Consider the following 21,241-nt stretch of genomic DNA (forward strand, 5'->3'; position numbering starts at 1 on the left):
CCCCTCCCAAGACCCTGGGCGCACACACAGATGCCCCTGAGGGACAGGACCCACACCACCCATGTGCCCCCTCAGCCGTGCCGGCTTCATCAGGTTCATAACCAGCAACACCCCCTAGCTTCCAGGCCACCTACCATGCTTGGCCCGCTCTCCGAGGACCCGCCGCCGTGCCAGCCGCACCAGTGCCCAAGCTGTCAGGGGAGACGCAGGAGGAGCCGATGTCCCTCCCGAGAGGGGCCCCTCCCCAGCGAGGCAGTTCAGCGGCCCCGCCTGCCCCTGGAGGCCCCGACTCGGACAGAGGAGCAAGCACAGACCCAGAGGGGCCAGCTGCCCGCGCCCAGCTCCCCGGAGCCCTCACCAGCCTTAGTGGGCGTCCCTGCCCGGCTGTCAGGCCACAGGAGAGGGTAGGAGGGCAGGAAGACAGGAAGGAATGGTCTCAGGGGGCAAAGTCCAGCCAGGGAGGGGCCGGGAGGGGGCAGTGTGTGGGCACTGACCTTTGAGCTGCTTTATGGCCTCAACTAGGAGTCATCAGGCGAGAGAGGGGAGCAGGTGGGCCCCCGGAGGGCCGGAGGGGTGGGAAGACACGTCGGGCAGGGAGGGGCCAGGGGCCTGGGGCAGGGGCAGGGATGAAGGAAGGCAAATGGCTTCCCGAGGCCCCAGCCTGCCCTGGCCAGGCAGACAGAAGTGGGAAGAGCTCAGCCAGCAATGGCCTGAGGCCTTGACCTTGTGAGGTTGGGCGCGGAGGGTGGGCACAGATGCCCGGCTTCTGCCTGAGCTGCCAGTGCCGCGGCGCCTCACCTGCAGCCTCCGCCTCCTCCGGAGCAGGGGCCGGGCTGCCAGCAGCACTGTGTTCAGCTGTCCCAGGGCCGCCCGGCGCCGGAGGTACCGCTTCCTGGAAGCCGGGAAAGGGGTGGGGAGCCCAAGCTTACACCCAGTTCCTGAATCCTCCACGCCAAGCAAGCATGTAAGAACTGACTCGAGGCGCCTGGCCGGTGTGGCTCAGTGGTTGAGCATCGACCTATGAACCAGGAAGTCACGGATCGATTCCCAGTCAGGGCACATGCGTGGGTTGGGGGCTCGATCCCCAGTGTGGGGCGTGCAAGAGGCAGCCAATCAATGATTCTCTCTCATCATGGATGTTTCTCTCTCCCTCTCTCTTTCTCTCCCTCTCCCTTCCTCTCTGAAATCAATAAAAAAATATATTTTAAAAAAAGAATTCCCCAAACTCAACAACAAAAAGACAAATGACCCAATTAAAAAGCAGGCAGAGGACTTAAATACACATTTGTCCAAAGAAGATACACAAATGGCCAACAAGCACATGAAAAGAGCTCAACATCATTAGTCTCAGGGAAATGCAAACCAAAACCACAGTGAGAGGCCAGTTCCCACCCCCTGGGAGGGCTGTCATTATTTTAAAAAGGAAAAGGAAAATGAGTATTGGCAAGTAGGGAAACTGGAACCCTCTTATTCCGCTGGTGGGAACATAAAATGAGGCAGCCACTCTGCAAAACAGTTTGGCGGCCCCTCAGAAAGCTAAGCATAGAATTACCACGTGACCCAGCAATTCCACTCCTCATATGGACCCAAAGGGCTTGGAAGCAGAGACTTGCACACACACGTGCATGCCCATGTTCACTGAAGCATCATTCACAACAGCCAAAAGGTGGGAACAACCCGCACGAGCCCCGAAGGATGGTGGACAAACAAGATGTGGTCCATCCACACGAGGGAACGTGGCTCAGCCAAGAAGAAATGACGTCCTGAAACATGCTACGACGCGGATGAACCTTGCAAACGCCATGCTTAGTGCAATAAGCCAGACAGAGCAGAAAACTGTAGGCGCTCTCACACGAAGGGTCTAGAACAGGCCAAGTCATAGACGCAGAAGTAGGCTGGCGGTTACCAGGGGCTGGAGGCCAGGGAGGGGGGAATTATCGCTTCGTGGGTACAGTTTCTGTTGGTGATGGAAACGTCCTGGAAATAGGTAGTGGTGACGGGTGCCCCCTCTCCGGAGGCTCCCTGGTGCCCCTGCCCTCACTTGTTCTCAGCGCTTTAGCAATCACCTTTGGGGTGACTGGCGCTGGTTCACCCTCTGCATCGGACTCCCCAGCTAGCCTGGGAGGCACCTTCCCGGCCTTCACCACTGTGCCGCCAGCATCCGGCCGGGGTGGATGGAGAAGAAGGTCAATCAAGAGCTGTTGGATGGCCGAAACCGGTTTGGCTCAGTGGATAGAGCGTCGGCCTGCGGACTGAGGGGTCCCAGGTTCGATTCCGGTCAAGGGCATGTACCTTGGTTGCGGGCACGTCCCCAGTAGGGGGTGTGCGGGAGGCAGCTGGTCGATGTTTCTCTCTCATTGATGTTTCTGACTCTCTATCCCTCTCTCTTCCTCTCTGTAAAAATCAATAAAATATATTAAAAAAACAAAAGAGCTGTTGGATGAACGAGCACTGGGAGTTTATTAGGTGAGAAGGGGGCGGGGGGAGCGTTGTAGGACCAGAAAACCCAGAGCCCAAGTCTGACCATGCCTTTATTTATTTATTTATTTACTTACTTATATTTAGAGAGAGTGGGAGGGAGGGGGGGAGACAGAGAGAGAGAGAGAGAGAGAGAGAGAGAGACATCGATGTGTGAGAGACATGATTGGTTGCCTCCTATACCCCGACCAGGGCCAGGGATTGAGCCTGCAACCGAGGTACGTGCCCTTGACCGGAATTGAACCCATGACCCCCAACGCTCTATCCACTGAGCCACACCAGCTAGGGCCAACTCATGCCTTTATTTTTTTAATTTATTATTCTTTATTCTTTTCTTTTTCTTTTTTTCTTTTCTTTTTCTTTCCCCCCCCCCCCCCCCCCGACCCATGCTTTTAAAAGACCATTCTTGCTGCACAGTGAAGAACAGACTAGAAAACAGGACACTCAAGGAGTCAAGACTGCAGGCTGGGTGGCCTCGACAGATCACGCGTGTCCTGTGACTGGGGGTCTTCATGCTATGGGCAGGGATGCCGTAAGGAGAGCCCAGTGCTGATGGGACAGGGCACTGGGCAGGCCTTGAGTCCTTATGTGTCCCCCACCTGCCCCACCACCTTGAAAAGGCCCAGGGCCTCACCCCACCCCTGCAGACCTGGCCTGGAGCCCCCGCACACGAGCCTGCATCCGAGGCAGGAGGCGGAGGCGCTGGCGGGAGATGCAGGCCCGGAGCCCCCGGTGCAGGATGAGCAGGGCCTGGGCACGCCGCTGGGCCCAGTGCTGCTGCAGCTGCTGCCAGCCCGGCTCCTGCAGCAGGACCTGGGGCAGAGGGGTGGGCTGGAGCAGGCCGGGTGTGGGTGCCTCCTCCCTTCCAGCCAGAAGATCTCCTCTCCCGAGGTGCCCAGGACACCTGCCACCCAGCCCCAGCCCATCTCCCGACCACCCAGAAGGACCACCAGACCCTGGGTTTGTCCCCAAATCCTCCTCGCCCTTTCTAGCCAGGCCTGCCCCTCGGCACCCCCCCCTCACCTGGGTGGTTCCAAGGTGACAGAGGGGCGACTCGGCCCCCAACACCTGGCTCAGGATGGCGCCACACCTCTCCTGGTCAGAGGCCTCTCCCTGCCCCCCGGTCCCCAGGGTCCGGAACCTGCCGGGAGGACAGAGTCAAGGTTGGAGCAGGCGCAGCATAAACCTCCCGCCACAGTTGTTGGACACCCGAGCCTCCAGGTGTCCATTCAGTCGCTAAGTCATTCGACAATGGATTGGAAAGCACCTACTATGTGTTGGGCTCCTTGGAGAGTTTTGCTGAACGGAGGAAGGGCAGATGAATTCCCGCAGGCATGGAGGGGAGGACGGACAGTGAATAGTGAAAGGAGAGAGAGGTGGCGGGAGAGAGGAGAGAGAAGAATGACAAGAGGAAGGATCAGATGCCAGGCCCAAGGTCCCTGGGAAAGCGTGCACCGCCACGGGGAAGGAACCCCAGGTGGACCAGTCACTGTGGGGGGCCTCTCTCGTGTGTCCTAGCCCCGAAGGGCATGGGCCCTGGCTGCCCCCATCCGGGAGCCCTACCTGGCCAGGAAGGCCTGGAAGGGCAGGCGCACGGGGAAGTGGGCACTGCGGGCACGAACGGCCTCCAGGACGCCTGCCTGGCGCAGCTGCTCTGCCACGTGTCCCACATCAAAGAGGCTTGGAAGCTGTGGCCGAGGGACAGAGCCAACAAGAGGTGGAGTCAGGGGCTTAAGTTTCGGGAAATGTAGGGCAGGGCACGTTGAGGGGGAGGGGGGGAGGAGGGCAGGCGGGGGGGGGGGAGGGCTCTGGGCCAGGTGCTGGGGGAGCTCACCTTCCCGGGGTTGGGGGTGAGGCACTGGATGAAGTAGATACGGCTCCTGATGGGTGGAGGGGGGTCCCTGAGGTACAGATCAGGCTCCCATCCAACGCCCTGCCGTTGGTTCTGGGGCATTGCTCTCACCTGCCCAGCCTGGCTATGAGGTCCCCCAGGGACTGTTGGAACCGGGAGGCCAGGGTGGGTTTGCCTTGCCCTCCCCCGCCCGGGGGCTCTGCTTCCTGGAACAGGCTGCCCACCAACTGTGGGGAGAGAGGAGGGTAGTCCACAGCCCAGCCTGCCCCCACCTGGGGGAGCTAGGGTGGACCAGCCCACAGCACCCAGACCCTGGCAAGCTCAGGCCATGGCCCACGGTGCCAGGGCCTTGAGGGAAGCCCCTTGAGCAAGAGTGTCCCGGCAAGAAGGGCGGAATTGGGGGGGCGGACAGAGTGCGGAGGGGCAGGGCCGGAGGGCTGGCAGGGGCACCTGGAGCTGGCTCTGGGCAAGCATTTCTACCACGGCAGGGTCAAGGTGATCCCGGTTTCTGTTTAAAAATTTGTGAACCTGCAAAAGAAAACGTGGGGAAGTGGGGGGTGGGGGGGAGCCAAGGGTGTGGAGACCGGTCCCTTTGCCAAATATTCTGCCTCTCCCCTTGGAGTTAAAGGGCACCTTTGTCTCTTTAGGTGGCTGTGCTGGGAACACTGGAAACCCACATGCAAAGCAATAAAACTGGACTCTTATCTGACACCAGGCACAAAAGTTAACTCCAGATGCATCGATCAAAGAACTAAATGGAAGACCCGGGACTGTAAAACGCCAAGAAGAAAACAGGGAGAAAGCGTCATGACATTGGACTTGGCAATGACTTCCTGAACATAACACCGAAGGCACGGACAGAGAAAGAAAAAAGTAGTTCAGTTCGATTTCAGCACAAGTAAGAACTTCTGTGCATCACAAACCACTATTTGGAGAGCAAAGAGACAACCCACGGAACGGGAGGAGATGTTGCAGAGCAGATAAGGGATGACTACCCTGAGCTCCTACAACTCAACCGGGAAAAAAGCAACTCGATTCAAAAACGGGCAGAGGCCGGGGGTAGACATTTCTCCGAAGCTGTGCAAACAGCCCGGAAGCGCATGGAAAGACTCTCAACATCACTGGTCATTAGGGAAATGCAAATAAAGCCACAATGAGACACAGTTTCACACCCAACTAGGATGGCTATCATTTTTTTTAAACGGAAAATAACACATTTTGGCAAGGACGTAGGGAAATTGGAACCCTCCTACACGCTGGTGGGAACATAAAATGGTGCAGCCGCGGAGGAAAACCAATTTGGTGGCTCCTCAAACGTCGACACACAGAACCACCATCAGGTCCAGCCATTCTAGTTCTAGGTATAGACCCAAAAGAACTGGAGGCAGAGACCGAACAGACGCCTGCACACCGTGTCCACAGTGGGACTAGTCACCACAGCCAAAGAGGTAGAAGCCACGCCCGTGCCCATCCTCGGCTGGAAGGTAGACAAAGGGTTGTCTGTACACACAATGCAGTCTTGTTCAGCCATAAGAGGAGGGAGACTCTGACACGTGCTACAATGTGGACGAGCCTTGGAAACATGCTTAGTGTGATAAGTCAGACACGAAAGGGGTGTGTGTGTGTTGATTCCATTTATATGAGATACCTAGTATAGGCAACTTTATAGACAGAAGGTCTGATTACCAGGGGCTGGGGGGAGGGGGAATGGGAGTTTGTGTGTTTAATGGGTACAGAGTTTCTGTTTGGGATGATGAAAACTTTCTGGAGCCCAACCGGCGTGGCTCAATGGTTGAGTGTTGACCTATTAGCCAGGAGGTCATGGTTCCATTCCCAGTCAGGGCATATACCTGGGTTTTGGGCTCAATCCCCAGTGTGGGGCAGCTGATCAATGATTCTCTCTCATCGTTGATGTTTCTCTCTTTCTCTCCCTTCCTCTCTGAAATAAATTTTAAAAAAATTCTGGAAGGGGACAATGGTGATGGCCGCACAATAATGTAAATGTACTCAAAGCCACTGAATCATACCCTTAAAAATGGTAAAAATGGCCCTAGCTGGTTTGGCTCAGTGGATAGAGCGTTGGCCTGTGGACTGAAGGGACCCAGGTTCGATTCCGGTCAAGGGCACGTGCCTGGGTTGCGCAGGAGGCAACCAATTAATGATTCTCTCTCATCACTGATGTTTCTCTCTCTCTCTCTCCTTCTCCCTTCCACTCTGAAATCAATAAAAACATTTAAAAAATGGTTAAAATGGTAAAATTGATGTAATGTATAGTTTATGACATTTTTAAGGCCACCTTGGTCATGTGCCCGGCTCCCTTATATACCCTGGGGTCTGTTCTGGGCTTTTAATTCTGTCCCATGGATGGCTCTGTTCCTTAGGAGCACCATACCCTTCTAATTACCAGAGCTTGGGAATATGGTTTAATCTCTATTAGAACAAATTCCTCCATAACCTTTTGCTTTTCAATATTTTCTTGGCTATTCTCGTGCATTTCTTTTCCAGATGATACTTTAGAATAATTTCGTCAAAACACATTCTCCTCCTCCCAGGGGGGTATTGTCTGGAATTGCACTACTTGTATCCATCAAATGGGAAAGAATGAACAATATTAGGGCTCCCCAAAATGACATGGTTTGACCCTCCATTTACATATATATATATTTTTAATTCTTTTTTGTCCCTCTATGTTTTTGTTTGTTTGTTTGTTTATTTATTTATTTTAGAGAGGAAAGGAGAGAGAGAGAGAGAGAACCATCAATGATGAGAGAGAATCACTGATTGGCTGCCTTTTACACACTCCCTACAACCAGCCTGCAACCAGCATGTGCCCTGACTGGGAATCAAACCATGGCCTCCGGGTTCATAGGTTGACACTCAACTACTGAGCCACACCAGCCGGCTGTCCCCCCATTTTTAAATCTTTTGTGGCCTTCAACAGAGTTTTATATTTTTATTCAATCACCATGTATTTCTCTCTCTTTTTCTTTTTTTTATGTGATTTTTTTTTTTTGAGATATAATTGACATACTCCTTTTGTTTCTTGTGTGGGTTAGCTTTGGGGCAGTTTGTATTTTTTCTTCTACAACCAAAGATGGCCAAGCCTTGGAAGGGGCCTCCCCTCCCCCGCTCCTGTCACCTGTCAGGTGACTCAGCTCCGAAAGGAAGCCCCAGGGTCCCAGTGCCCTCCCCGATGCCCGATACCTGGTAGGTGACGGTCCCTGCGTAATGTCGCACGGTGAAGATGGGAAGAGGCAGCTGGGGCTTGGCGTAGCAGGGGTGATCGCCATGGTGATAGTGGCACTTCTGCAGGAAGGTGTGGTCCGTGGCCTGACAGGAGAGATGGCTCCCTCAGGCCCTGCCTCCCTGCCCGTGCCCAGGTGCCACAGTGCACCGAGGCGGCTTTGCGTCTTTCCCAGACGCCCTGATAGGAGTCGCTGCGAACCGAGTCCCTGTGAAGGGCGCCTCTCTCTTCCCAGGGACTGTTTGGACAACAACGTGCTGTTTGAGAAAGACACAGCTTCTCATACACGAAACCGCCTCCGTCAATAAACACCCATCATTTAAAGGTGCGGGGACTTTAAGACAGGTGCAGCGGGCACGCCTGCGGGCACGCACAGCTGCAGGTGTTTCTACACGTCTCTGTCTCTTTTTAAAAAAATATATTTGTATTGATTTCAGAGAGGAAGGGGAGGAGAGAGAGAGAGAGAGAGAGAGAGAGAGAGAGAGAGAGAGAGAGAGAGGGAGAGAGAGAGAGAGAGAGAAAGAAACATTGATGTGAGAGAGAAAAATCCATTGGTTGCCTTCCCTATGCACCCTGACTGGGGATTGAATCTGCAACCTGGTCTGTGCCCTGACCGGGGATTGAACCCGGGACCTTTTGGTGTACAGAACGCCACTCCAACTGAGCCACACCGGCCAGGGCTACATATTAATACTTATATATTAAGATTATATTGATCAATGAAATATTATCACATTTGAATACTTTATTACTGTTTTTCACCATCATTTTCAGCCTCTAATGAAATGGGAAAATGGGAAGGTGTCACCTTCTATCCGGGGTAGTGGTGCAATTAGCTTAAACGGCCTCACGTGCCAGAGGAGGCCCACGCTGCACACGTGCTCTCGTGGCCCTGCACAGCCATGCACCGAGCCATGCAGGTGTGGCTTACCGTGTGGTGTGTGTGCTCGGCGTGTGTGTTAACACCTCTCTCCTGCTACACTGCAGTCTCTGAGGGAAGGGGCTGGGTTATTTTGCTCACCTTTTCATCCTGGCACAGTTCCTGGCACAGATATTCATTCATTTAATATTTAGCGCCCCCTGAACCATGTGCCAGGCACTGAGTCAGGGCAAAACCCTCCAGAGGAGGGCCCAGTCTACCTCAGGAGAGTCAGTGAGTCAATATGCAATGCCATTGCCATGGACACAAGTGTAGTCACTTATAAGGCAGCAGCCTGGGGGCAGCAGGGAGCTGAGGTCGGGTGGGTGGAAGGCAGGAAGTATTTGCTCACCTCCCGGGGGCCCTGCTCAGTCCCCTCCTCCGTGCCCCTCAGGCATGATGGCCTCCCTTCTGCAGCGAGGACTTGAGGAACCTCAGAGAGGTCAGACCTCTTGCTCAAGGTCACCTAGCACAGGGTTTGAACCCAGTTTGGCCACTGCCTTCCCAAGCTGTACTGAAGGTGTGTGGGCAGGGTCTCTGGACCCCATCACCTTATTGCTCCTCCCCTCCTTGTCCTGCCACTGGGGGCTCACCTGGGACAGCCATGTCTGGGCATCCAGGATGCGCAGGAGGCTCAGGGGCTGGTCTACCAGGAGGTCCAGGCAGGGTTCCCTCGGAGGCTGGGGGATGGGCACCCAGGGCAGCAACTCTCGCCGACACTCCTCCTGGGAACAGCCAGCACTTGGCCGTGTATGGAGCCCACCCACATTCATGGGCGACCTCACCTGAGCCAGAGCAGGGATGGCCTTCCCACTTTACAGGTGAGAAAACTGAGGTTTAGGACTGAGCCAGCCCATAGCAAGCGGGCTTTGGGGTAGAGCTCTCAGTGCAGTGCCCTCCCTTTAGCAGAGATGGCCTCTGTTCTGAGTGTCCCCCGGCCCTGTCCACGCCTGGTCCCCTCACCTCCTCCTGGGCCAGCAGCATCTGGCTGGAGAAGAGCTGCAGACGCTCGCTGGCAAGGTTGTTGCACAGTTGCTCTAGGCCATTCACCCGCAGTGCCTGGGGGCACATGGGCAGTGAGGTGGGCACCCACCTGAGATGAGGGCACCGGGCAGGGGTGGGGGTGGGCACACAGGCCTGGTGCCCTTCATCCCCCTCCCACAGGCTGCCTGCATTCTCCCCAGCATTCAGGGAGGAGCGGTGCCCCAGGGCTAATGGTGCATCCTGCAGGGTCAAGTGCAAAGGCCACAGTCAGGCCTCCCCCTAGGATTCCACACCCCTGCCCTCTGCCTCAGCATGAGCCACAGACTCCTTTGCCTACGACCTAGCTTGCTGGCTATCAGAATCCCGCATCCTCATAAGCAGGGCTCCAGGCTGCTGCCTCCAAGAAGCCTTCCGATATTCCTCCTGTAGGGATTACAGACTCCTTCCTGTGTTCCCCCCCCACACACCCGCAGAGCCCCCACTTCCTGTAGCTTTGAATAGAGGGTTTTGACACGCTCTTAAACACACAAGAGCACACGTGCACACGGGCGCGCACACACTTGTCATGGTCACCAAGGACACACTGGAGGGGTGGGCAGTGAACAGGGCCCGTCCAGGGTGGGGCTACCTCTTGTTCTAGCCCCTCCGCCCTGCCCTGAGGAGGCAGGATCCCCGGAAAGGGGCAGAGAGCCTGGGAAAGTCAGGGTGATTGGAGGGCCCTTGGTGCCCGGGAGGCGAGGCTGTGGGCTGCCCCCTGCTGGGGCCTTTATCTCCCGCTGCCCCAGAGGCGAGGTCAGGCCTGGACCGAGCAGGGCAGAAGGGCTGCCCCTACGGAGTGTGCCGCTGACTCATGGGCCGTCTTAGGGCCTGGCAGTGCCCCTCACAGGGAAGCTGGCGCTACTGGGACCCCCGGGAAGAATCAGGATGAAGTGGGCGCCCTGTCCTGGGCCCCACCGCCAGGGGTGACCTCAAAACCATAGACGTCCACGACAGTGATGGTTTTCGTGCTGCCTCCCTCCCCGGGGGGGGCCAGCCGCGTGTTGGTCCTCCTCAGGAGCCAGGCGAAGAGCCGCGAGTACAGGGCCTTGGCCAGGGCGTCCCTGTGGACATGCGGTGTGAGCCACGTGCAGCAGAGTGCCAGGCGAGGCTATGGCTCCCTCTTGCCCCCACGGCACCTGGCATCAATGGCCCTCTCCAGGGGCAGGGATCTTGAGGCCGGGCCGTAGGGTGTCTCCTGGGGGCAGAGGGTGTGCACGTGGCATGTCAAGGCCTAGGCCCACATGGGCACTCAGCCAGCCATCGGGTGGTCCGGCCGTGCCCACGCCTCCCCGGAACCCTCAAGCTCACCGTGACCCGCCTGGTGACAGCCCCCTCCAGGCGATCGGGCGGCACCCGCAGCAGCCGGGCTGCTGTGTGGATCTCGGCCCAGCTGGACACGGCAGCCACCTCCTGGGACTCCCTCTGGACAGAGGAAGGAGGGAGCAGGGAGCGCTCTGCTTGGGCAGCGGCCACGTCCCACAGGGCAGAGGCCGGGCCTTGCTTTGCACAGCAGCTGCCCCGTTACCCAAAGGTAGACAGATGGGTCTGGGCCGCAGGAGCCCGCTCTAGAGTCCAAGGGCCCTGAGTGTGAGTCCTGACTTCACCTCTTCACTAGCTGGCCCGCCTCACAAGTCTCTTTCCTCTCTGAATCACCACTGTCTTATTGCAAAAGGGGAAACACACCCCTTATTGTGGAGAACGGCTCCCAGGTAGCTGAGTGATATGGGCTGCGGGAGGTGCAGCAAGTAAACAAAGCTTGATCAGGTGCATGTAATGGAGTAGATTCGAAACCCACGAGAACGTTGTAAACATCTTGACCACGCCCTTACTTTGCCTGGTGGAATCTGGCTATAAAATAAAGACTGGGCTTGCAGGCCGTGGCACTGTCTCTCTAATCAGAGGGCAGCGTCCCACCTAGCCCCAGCTTTATTCTCTTGTCTGTCTTTTCTAATCCTTCACCGCCCGCCCCTCAGGTTCACCCATGGCCGTGCTGACGCGGCACACTTATGTTCCAGGGTTGTCCTGAGAACCAAATTAGAAAACGTATGTGCAGTGGTTTACACAGCGCCTGGTACATAACAGCTGCTCAGTTAGTACCAGGTGTGCTTCCGGGGGTGGCAGCTGAGTGGGACAGGCAGTGGCACAGATACCAAAACTCCAGGTCTGTTGCCCATCTGGCCGGTGGGGGTCTGCCTGCTTTCCAGGGCAGCTGGGAGGCCCGAGGCTGGTACAGGGCTGTGCAGTCGCCCACACACATGCTTGGGCATCGTTACTGCTGCCCTGATTATGCAAACAAGCCACATGGGTCCAGCGCCTCAGGGGAGCCCACCTCTGACGAGGAGAAGCAGATGTTGCCCAGCTGCAGGATGGTAGCCAGCACGGCCCAGACTGCGGTCAACTCCTCCGGGCACAAGCCCAGCGCCTGCAGGGCCTTCACCAGTCCTGTGAAGTCCTGGGCATCCTCCTTGCCCTGGAGCCTGCAGGCCCGGCCCTGCAGAGCACAGCAGGGGTGGGCAGCAGGGCCTGGTCCCCCAGCCTTGCTCTACCCCAGCTCCTCTTCAGACCCCCCTACCAAGACCCCTCCCTGGGCGGGCCCTGCTGCCCGCACTGTGCGGACCTTGCCCCCACCTGGTTGAGGTAATAGTAGGTCTCTGGCTCCTGCAGGGACAGCTGCTCCCGTTCCGTGGGGTCCAGTCCCACCAGCAGCTCGTAGAAAACATGGAAGCTCCGCTCAGCCTGGGCCTTGGCGGAGAAGGCCTAGCTTAGGGGGGACAGTGGCCTGGTCCTGTGCCCCAGGGCAGCAAGGACAAGTCCTGGGGAAGGCAGGCCTGGGGGCCTAGGGACCACAGCCTTCCCCCCCTCCGTGGCCCCTCCCTCTTTCCCACTCTAGGAGCTGGAAAGGGGTGAGCTGTAGGGTGGGTCTTACCTGAAACACCACCCTCGAGGTCTCAAGCAGATAATGTGACACAGAAGCTCCCACGATGACCCCCCTGTGGGCGCACAGGACACTGGGTGGGGGTGCCCAGGTGCATGCAACCCAGGGGCCCCGCTCAGAACGGGACCCACCATGGGCAGCAGTCTCAGGCTCCCAGGGAACTGATGGTGGGTGGCCCCTGTGCCCACCTGGACCCCCCTCACTTACTGCTGCAGGCAGAGACAGAAGACCTGGCCGAAGCGGCTGGCGTTGGCATTGAGGACTGTCTTGGCGTGGCCAAAGCTGCCGAGCCAGGGCAGCACGTCGTCCAGCTGATGGGGAAGGGCATTCAAATCACCCCAGCGGAGCAACGAGCCCCCTGGTCAGGCCTCCCAGCTGCGGGCACTCTGTGCCGGGGACTGGGCTGGTGCCCCCACAGCAGGCAATGCCTGGGGCTGTCCCTGAGGAGAAGCCAGGGGCCCAAGACCCCCTCCTGGCCCAAAGGAGAAGGGTGGTCTCGGGAAATGGCCAGCTGCCCCCACCTGACATCCTCCGTCCCTCGTCTGCTGCCGCTCCAGGCCGCTCAGGAACCGCACCATCTGTTTGGCGGCTTCTGTCTTCCCTGAGCCGCTGTGCCCGCTGCGGGAGGGAGGGGCCGTCCCATACCCCCACTGAGCCCATGCCGTGGGGACACGCCCCGAATGCAGGTAGTCCCGGGGCATGGAGACCAAACAGAAAAAGTCCCTGAGCTGCCTCGTTCGAGGGCACACGTGGTGACGTCAGCCAGGAGCACAACCCTCAGAGTCCAGAGCGGCCGTTTCCACACAGCCCTCGCCCACCCGTCCCAGCCTCGGTGTGGCCTGTGGGTGCGGCGGGCAGGCAGCCACCCACCCCTCACCTGAGGAGAATGCCTGCGTCCCGCCCCGCGCTCTGAGACAGGCTGTAGGCTGATGCCCCGATGGCGAAGATGTGTCTGGGGAAAGAGGGTGGGGGCAGGTGAGAAGGCTGCAGGGGCCTCTGGGCCCTCCTGGGTGGAGGCAGGATGCGCCCACCGACCCCAGGACCCCAGTCAGTGGGACCTGCCAGGGCTTAGCCGCGGGGGGGGGGGGGGGGGGGGGTTTGAACAAAAGGTTGGTGGAGAAAGTCACTTACGGGGTGGCACTGGGGGCCTTCCTGGGGCGGTAGCTGGCCAGGACCTCAGGCGAGAAGACAGGCAGGGGCCAGCGGGGGTTCAGAGCGAGCAGGAGGGGCCCCCCAAAGGTCTGGGGAAGGAAGCACAAGCTCTCACCAGAACATGGAGGGGGCAGGAGAGGCAGATGGAACGGGGCTCGGATGCTTGCCGCCCAGACCCCGGCCCCGCTCTGCTGGGCCCCAGAGAGGGTTCGGCGCCCAGCCCAGGAAGGAGAAGAGAAGAGATGCTCTGGGTGCTGGAGGGCCCTCTGATCCCAGGAGAAAGGGAGTCCCAGCCCTCCATCCCCTCGGGGACCCCCATACGTAGATGCGGCCCAGGCGAAACCTCTTCTTGAGGCACAGCAGAACCGAGCTGTCACACAGGGGGCTGCGGGGCAGGCAGGGCAGCAGGGGGGGGGGGCGGGGGGAGAGGAGGCCCCAGGTTACTGATATTCTGCCTCTGGCTGCAGAGACTCTGGGCAAGTTGTGCCCCTCTCTGAGCCCATCCATAACGGCTGGCTGCTAGGTAAGCGGCCCACCCAAGGGGCTGGCAAACAGGGAAGCTTTGTTTGGGTTAGAGAAGGAAGTTCCAAGCAGGGACATCTGCTGGGCACCCCCCACCTGCCCCTGAGCCTGGCCACTTTAGTGAGGCACGACCCCTCCGCATGTTACAAAAAACGAGGAGGTGCCCCAGGCCGGGCAGGTTGGAACGGGCCTCACCGCAGCCGGGCCAGGTCCTCGGTGTCTTCCAGGAGGGTCCCTGGGTTCCCGCCCTCGGCACCCGGGAAGGACGGCGCCTCCAGGCCTGGCCCAAGGCTCAGCTCCAGGTCCCTCTCCAGCGCCGCCTCGGCCTCGTCCTCCGGCTCCCAGGGGTCCCTCTGGGCCCGGTAGGGGCCTGGGCGCTTCTCCAAGGTGAGTTGGGGCAGCAGCGCGTCTGCGCCAGGCCCCGGGTCCTCGCGGGCGTCGGGGTCCTGCGCCCAGTGCACCGGAGCCCCCGCCTCCAAGGTCTCGGGCTCTGCTTCGCTGCTGGAGCCGCTCCCGCCCCGCGGGGGTCCCGCCTCCCCTTCTCCACTCTCCCAGCGCCCCTCACCGTCCCTTGGGGCCCCTGCACAGGGCCAAACGCGCCCCTCCCTGGAGGGTGCGCCCTCGGACGCGTCCTCTGAGCTCCGGCTGCTCGGCGCCCTCCCCGCCCTGTGGATCCTCGGGAACACGACCGCGAACTTGGGATCCGGGGTCGGGTCCTGGTTCTTCGAAGGGTCCGGGCAGGCTGGGCTCTTCGCGACCTGCGATGAGCTCGGGCTGCCGGCAGGGGGAGCCCTCGGCCGTCCCCGTAGCCCCACTACGCCCGCCAGGCGCTGCCCTAGACGGCGCCGCAGCCCCCGCGCGCGCCCCGGCCCCTCGCCCGCCCCCGCCCCCGCCCCCGGCCCCTCGCCGGCCGGCCGCTCCGCCTCCTGCCCCTCGCCCCCGCGCAGCCCGAGCAGACGCCAGAGCCACCGCAGGAGGCCCAGGGCCTGGGCCACGCGAAGGAGCCTTTTCTTGAGGCTTGGGCGACGGGGACCCGCAGCCTGGGGAGCGGGAGCGGGTGGCGCCCTCGCGCGGAGCCGGTGCAGCGCCACGAGGGCGGCCAGCGGCGCTGGGTCCCCGGGTGCGTCTCCCCCTCCACCCTCTGCTGCGCCCTCGCTCGCCGCCGCCTGCACCTCCCCCAACACCTTTCCGACCTGGCGGCGCGGAGCCCAGGCCGTCGAGGCCTCGGCTCCTTCGGGCTCAGCCTCTGGCTGCGCCCCGTCGTCACTCGTGTCCCGAGAAGCCCGCGAGCTCTTGGGGACGCCAGCGGGGCTGCCCTCGAGGGGGCTGGAGGTCGTGGCTGTCCTGCCCGGCTCGGCCTCCGTGGCCCGGCTCCCTGGTCCTGGGGCTGCCCGCGGGCCCGGCCCAGGTCCGGCCTCCTCCCGCCTCCAGTCCGTGTCTGACCCGGAATCCGCCGTCGCTCTCTGGGGCCCGATCCACGATGACCCTCCCCGGCTTCGGGGCTCGGAGTGGGGCTCGTCGCTGCTCCTACCGTCGCTGCTCGGGGGCTCGCCCTGCCCCAGCGCTGCCGCCGGCCCGGTTTGGGGGTCTCCCGAGCTCGCGTTCGTTTGCTCTGAGTTGGGCCGTAGCTCCGGGGTCCCGCCGCTCTGGCTGTCGCTCTCCTGGTCCTCGTGGGCCTCGCTGTCCGGGCAGGAGCTGCCCCGGTCTCCGCCCGACGTGTCCCCACCGGGGCTCCGAGGCGCTCGGCGTCCCCGCCTCGCCGAGGGTCCCCGCCCTTTTCCTTTCCTCCTGCGGCGGCCGTGCCCGCCTGTCCTCCCTTCTCCTCGGGGGAGACTGTCCTCCAGGCGCCCCCCACGGCCGTCCCCGGGCTCACGGCTCTCCCCGGGCCCGCGTCCCCGAGGCCGGGCACTGCCTTGCCTCCCCTGAGCCGCTGGCCGCGGGCAGCCGCCCTTCCCCTCTGCGGTGGGCTTCCCGCGGCCACCAGGGGTCCCCTGGCCTCCCGCGGCGGCGGGATCCAAGACAGGTCCCGAGCCTCGAGCCTTACGGCCCTGGCGGCGGTCCCCGCTGGCCGCGCCATCGGCGCTGGCAGACCCGGACTCCTGCTCCCCCGAGTCCCGCCTCTTTGGTCCCTCGGGGCACCGGGGCGCTTTGCCCTTTCTCCCGCCCATGGCGGGCGCAGTGGAGAGGGCTTCCCGGTGGCTGCCTCCTCTCCCCTTCCCTGCGATCTGGACTCCCGCAGCCCTCCGACCCCGTCAGCACTCTGCCGTGCACCGCCCCGTTCTGCTCTGGCGGGGTCTGCGGCCTCAAACCTCCCCCTCCCTCTCCCGCCTTAGGCGTGAGCATCAATAATGCAGGAGGCTGTGGGTCCTGACCCCTCCAGTGACAATGAAGCAGAGCCTCGCAGGAAAGAGGAGATGCTGCTGCAACGGCGGACAAAGGCCGAGGACAGGGCAACGGTTCCACCAGCACCGTGGTCGTCAAACTGCGGCTGGCGAGCCACATGCGGCTCTTTGGCCCCTTGAGTGTGGCTCTTCCACAAAATACCACGGCCTGGGCGAGTCTGTTTTGAAGAAATGGCGTTAGAAGAAGTTTAAGTTTAAAAAATTTGGCTCTCAAAAGAAATGTCAATCGTACTGTTGACATTTGGCTCTGTGACTAATGAGTTTGCCGACCACTGACCCAGGGAGTCACTGCCAGCTAGGCAGGCCTGGCACCGGCCACACTGAGCGGCCGCGGCCTCACTGCTGCGGGGCAGGGGTGAGGGGTGCGGAAAGGACCTGTCTGGGCCCCCCTCTCAGTCCCTGGGCTCTCGGGGGCACCCACCGCCTCCCTTAGCCCCTGGATTGCCCCAGGAGACCGGGCCTAGGCTGAGCTTGGCACACAGTGAGCACTGCATGAGTTTATTTATTTATTTATTTATTTTTATTTTTTATTTTATTTATTTATTTATTTATTTATTTATTTTTGCACTGCATGAGTTTTGTTAGTGTGTTGTCGTTTGAGGTTGTGAAATATAATGAAAGAAACCAGCACAACACAAATGTACACCTTCAGCTGGTCAACTTGAACCCAGGAAAATGGGTGAGGTTGGAAGTGGGTCCCCCTGCCTTTGACAACCATTGGGTGAGGTTGTAAGTGGATCCCACCCCTCGACAACCATTGGGTGAGATTGGAAGTGGGTCCCGCCCCCCAACAATCATTGGGTGAGGTTGAAAGTGGGTCCCGCCCCTCAACAACCATTGGGTGAGGTTGGAAGTGGGTCCCGCCTCTCCACAACCATTGGGTGAGGTTGAAAGTGGGTCCTGCCCTTCAACAACCATTGGGTGAGGTTGGAAGCGGGTCCCACCCCTCGAAAACCATTGGGTGAGGTTGGAAGTGGTTCCCACCCCTCGACAATCATTGGGTGAGGTTGTAGGTAGGTCCCGCCCCTCAGTAGTCATTGGGTGAGGTTGGAAGTGGGTCCCACCCCTCAACAACCATTGGGTGAGGTTGGAAGTGGGTCCCGCCCCTCTTGAATCTTCAAATGACCACCCCACCCACCAGGCACCACCCTGACTGCTGAACCACATCCACATTCCCACTCCACGGAGACAGGAGCTCACAGGTCTTGCTGCTTTGAGCTGCCACATTGGGGCAGCTTGTTGTGCAGCATTAGGTAACCAACACGGCAGTGGAGAGCTAAGAACAGTGCCCGCCACGCATTAGGTACTGGGATCGTTGCTAAACACGTCAATGAAAAGAAAGAAAAGTGAATTCTAAGGGAGGACTGACTACTCCAAACCTCTCTTAGGTTAAGGCAGGGCACACAGTAAGTGCAGAAATACCGACCTCTCTGAACAAACCCCCCTTTAGGCCCAGCCCCTCTGGCTGGTCTCCGCCTCCTCCTCACTGCTCATGCGCAATCTACCCTCACCGACAGGGGGCAGGTGTGTCTTCCCAAAGCACTTTCCCCTCCCGCCTCTCCCATCCCCTTCAGGACACAGTACGTGTCTCTCTCCCAGTGCTCAGACTGTGGGAGGGAAATCACAGCCAGTGTACAGTGGAGACCCTGGCAGACACCCCAGGATCCCGGTGACCAAGGTCAACATCACCAGGGATCCGGGGATGAATCGTGTTGCTCTCACGTGCCCTGACTCCGTGCACTGAGCATGCTCCACACCGGTGGTGCGCTTCCCCAAACCCCAGTCTATTATGAGGAAAACAGAGAATCCAAAAGGCACCCTTCAAAACACAGGACCAGCACTGTGCCGCCTGCTCGGCCAAGGGTGACCGTGAGAGGGGGCGGCTGGAAGGCTTAGAACAGACAGACCAGAGAATGAAGCTGGGTCTGGGTGGGACGCTGCTTCTCTGATGGAGAGACAGCGCCGACGCCCACAAGCCGAGTCTTTACTTTATAGCTGATGCCACGAGGCAAAGGAAGGGCGTGGTCAAGATGTTCACAGCGTTCTCAAGGGTTTCGATCCCACTCAACTACATGCACCTGATCCAGCTTTGTTTACTTGCAGCCTCTATCCCTCAGGCACGTGGGGCCAATGTTCTGACCATAGGCTCAAGCTGACAACTCCAGCTGTTGGCGATCACTGTGCTGGGAGGCTCTGCCCTCCAAGCTGGGCCTTGCACGTGGCCATGAGAGGACTGTGCCCTCTCATCAGTCCGAGGCTTGAACCTGTCCAAACGCTGTAGCCTCGCCCCACACAGCACCCTCCAAGCTCGTCAAGGTCATTAAAAACAAGGACGACTGAGAGACACTGCACAGACGGGGCTAAACGCAGTGCGGGGTTCGGGTTAGATCCCCGAACAGAAAAGGGCTATCGGTGAAAGACTAGGCGACACGAAGTCTATGGTCCAGTTCAGGCCCTGCACCAGCGTCCACCTGTTAGCTGTGCGGGCGCCGCGGTTATGGGAGCTGTGAACACCAGGAGGGACTAGCTGTGCAGACGTGTGCGCAGGAACCCTGAACTCACTGTGCAACTGTGGGTAAATCTAGAATTATTCCAAACTAAAAAGTTTATTTTTAAAAATGAAATTGACAGCTCTGGCCAATTTTGTTCAGTGGTAAGAGCATCAGCCCACAGACAGGTCTGATTCCCAGTCAAGGGCATGTCACTCGGTTGCAGGTTCAATTTCCTACCCGAGTTGGGGCACATGTTTCTCACATCAATGTCTGTCTCTGTCTGTCTGTCTGTCTCTCTCTCCCCGTCAGCCTCAATCCAGCAGCCTGCAAGGAATTCAATCTGACCAACAACCATTGGGTGAGGTTGGAAGTGGGTCCCGCCCCTCAACAACCATTGGGTGAGGTTGGAAGTGGGTGCCACCCCTCGACAACCATTGGGTAAGGTTGGAAGTGGGTCCCACCCCTCGACAACCATTGTGTGAGGTTGGAAGTGGGTCCCGCACCTCAACAACCATTGGGTGAGGTAGGAAGTGGGTCCCACCCCTCGACAACCATTGGGTGAGGTTGGAAGTGGGTCCCGCACCTCAACAACCATTGGGTGAGGTTGGAAGTGGGTGCCACCCCTCGACAACCATTGGGTAAGGTTGGAAGCGGGTCCCACCCCTCGACAACCATTGGGTGAGGTTGGAAGTGGGTCCCGCACCTCAACAACCATTGGGTGAGGTTGGAAGTGGGTGCCACCCCTCGACAACCATTGGGTAAGGTTGGAAGCGGGTCCCACCCCTCGACAACCATTGGGTGAGGTTGGAAGCGGGTCCCACCCCTCGACAACCATTGGGTGAGGTTGGAAGTGGGTCCCACCCCTCGACAACCATTGTGTGAGGTTGGAAGTGGGTCCCGCACCTCAACAACCATTGGGTGAGGTAGGAAGTGGGTCCCACCCCTCGACAACCATTGGGTGAGGTTGGAAGTGGGTCCCGCACCTCAACAACCATTGGGTGAGGTAGGAAGTGGGTCCCACCCCTCGACAACCATTGGGTGAGGTTGGAAGTGGGTCCCACCCCTCAACAACCATTGGGTGAGGTTCGAAGAGAGACACGTAGTGTGCCCTGAAGGGGGTGGGAGAGGCGGGGAGGGGAAAGTGCTTTGGGAAGACACACCTGCCCCCTGTCGGTGAGGGTAGATTGCGCATGAGCAGTGAGGAGGAGGCGGAGACCAGCCAGAGGGGCTGGGCCTAAAGGGGGGGTTGTTCAGAGGTCGGTATTTCTGCACTTAATGTGTGCCCTGCCTTAACCTAAGGGAGGTTTGGAGTAGCCAGTCCTCCCTTAGCATTCACTTTTCTTTCTTTTCATTGACGTGTTTAGCAACGATTCCAGTACCTAATGCGTGGCGGGCACTGTTCTTAGCTCTCCACTGCCGTGTTGGTTACCTAATGCTGCACAACAAGCGGCCCCAATGTGGCAGCTCAAAGCAGCAACACCTGTGAGCTCCTGTCTCCGTGGAGTGGGAATGTGGATGTGGTTCAGCAGTCAGGGTGGTGCCTGGTGGGTGGGGTGGTCATTTGAAGATTCAAGAGGGGCGGGAGCTACTTCCAACCTCACCCAATGGTTGTTGAGGGGTGGGACGACTTCCAACATCACCCAATGACTACTGAGGGGCGGGACCTACCTACAACCTCACCCAATGATTGTCGAGGGGTGGGACCCACTTCCAACCTCACCCAATGATTGTCGAGGGGTGGGACCCACTTCCAACTTTACCCAATGGATGTCGAGGGGTGGGACCCACTTCCAACCTCACCCAATGGTTGTTGAGGGGTGGGACACACTTCCAACCTCACCCAATGATTACTGAGGGGCGGGACCTACCTACAACCTCACCCAATGATTGTCGAGGGGTGGGACCCACTTCCAACTTCACCCAATGGATGTCGAGGGGTGGGACCCACTTCCAACCTCACCCAATGGTTGTTGAGGGGTGGGACACACTTCCAACCTCACCCAATGATTACTGAGGGGCGGGACCTACCTACAACCTCACCCAATGATTGTCGAGGGGCGGGACCCTCCAACCTCACCAATGATTGTCGAGGGGTGGGACCCACTTCCAACCTCACCAAATGGTTGTTGAGAAGTGGGAACCACTTCCAACCTCTCCCAATGGTTGTTGAGGGGCGGGACCCACTTACAACCTCACCCAATGGTTGTCGAGGGGTGGGACCC

General features: G+C 59.3%; 1 protein-coding gene across 1 annotated transcript in view; it reads right to left on the reverse strand.

Moving 5' to 3' along the window:
* MYO15B (myosin XVB) overlaps nucleotides 1-16,293 on the reverse strand; it is a gene marked incomplete at its 5' end in the record, with an annotated part of 30,453 nt that extends 14,160 nt beyond the window's left edge. The window contains 22 exons of the mRNA XM_079798628.1: nucleotides 799-892; nucleotides 3,128-3,291; nucleotides 3,502-3,619; nucleotides 4,042-4,166; nucleotides 4,313-4,358; nucleotides 4,442-4,557; nucleotides 4,781-4,858; nucleotides 7,535-7,660; nucleotides 9,087-9,218; nucleotides 9,457-9,552; nucleotides 10,445-10,577; nucleotides 10,653-10,711; nucleotides 10,825-10,938; nucleotides 11,846-12,007; nucleotides 12,145-12,258; nucleotides 12,443-12,506; nucleotides 12,659-12,762; nucleotides 12,973-13,069; nucleotides 13,329-13,403; nucleotides 13,583-13,692; nucleotides 13,925-13,988; nucleotides 14,321-16,293. Of these exons, the coding sequence (XP_079654754.1) occupies nucleotides 799-892; nucleotides 3,128-3,291; nucleotides 3,502-3,619; nucleotides 4,042-4,166; nucleotides 4,313-4,358; nucleotides 4,442-4,557; nucleotides 4,781-4,858; nucleotides 7,535-7,660; nucleotides 9,087-9,218; nucleotides 9,457-9,552; nucleotides 10,445-10,577; nucleotides 10,653-10,711; nucleotides 10,825-10,938; nucleotides 11,846-12,007; nucleotides 12,145-12,258; nucleotides 12,443-12,506; nucleotides 12,659-12,762; nucleotides 12,973-13,069; nucleotides 13,329-13,403; nucleotides 13,583-13,692; nucleotides 13,925-13,988; nucleotides 14,321-16,293 (4,164 nt within the window). The remainder of the gene's footprint in view (nucleotides 1-798; nucleotides 893-3,127; nucleotides 3,292-3,501; nucleotides 3,620-4,041; nucleotides 4,167-4,312; nucleotides 4,359-4,441; nucleotides 4,558-4,780; nucleotides 4,859-7,534; nucleotides 7,661-9,086; nucleotides 9,219-9,456; nucleotides 9,553-10,444; nucleotides 10,578-10,652; nucleotides 10,712-10,824; nucleotides 10,939-11,845; nucleotides 12,008-12,144; nucleotides 12,259-12,442; nucleotides 12,507-12,658; nucleotides 12,763-12,972; nucleotides 13,070-13,328; nucleotides 13,404-13,582; nucleotides 13,693-13,924; nucleotides 13,989-14,320) is intronic.
* Nucleotides 16,294-21,241: the final 4,948 nt, after the last annotated feature.

This window comes from Cnephaeus nilssonii, assembly GCF_951640355.1.
Source record: "Cnephaeus nilssonii genome assembly, chromosome: 19".
In the NCBI taxonomy this organism is placed as follows: domain Eukaryota; kingdom Metazoa; phylum Chordata; class Mammalia; order Chiroptera; family Vespertilionidae; genus Cnephaeus; species Cnephaeus nilssonii.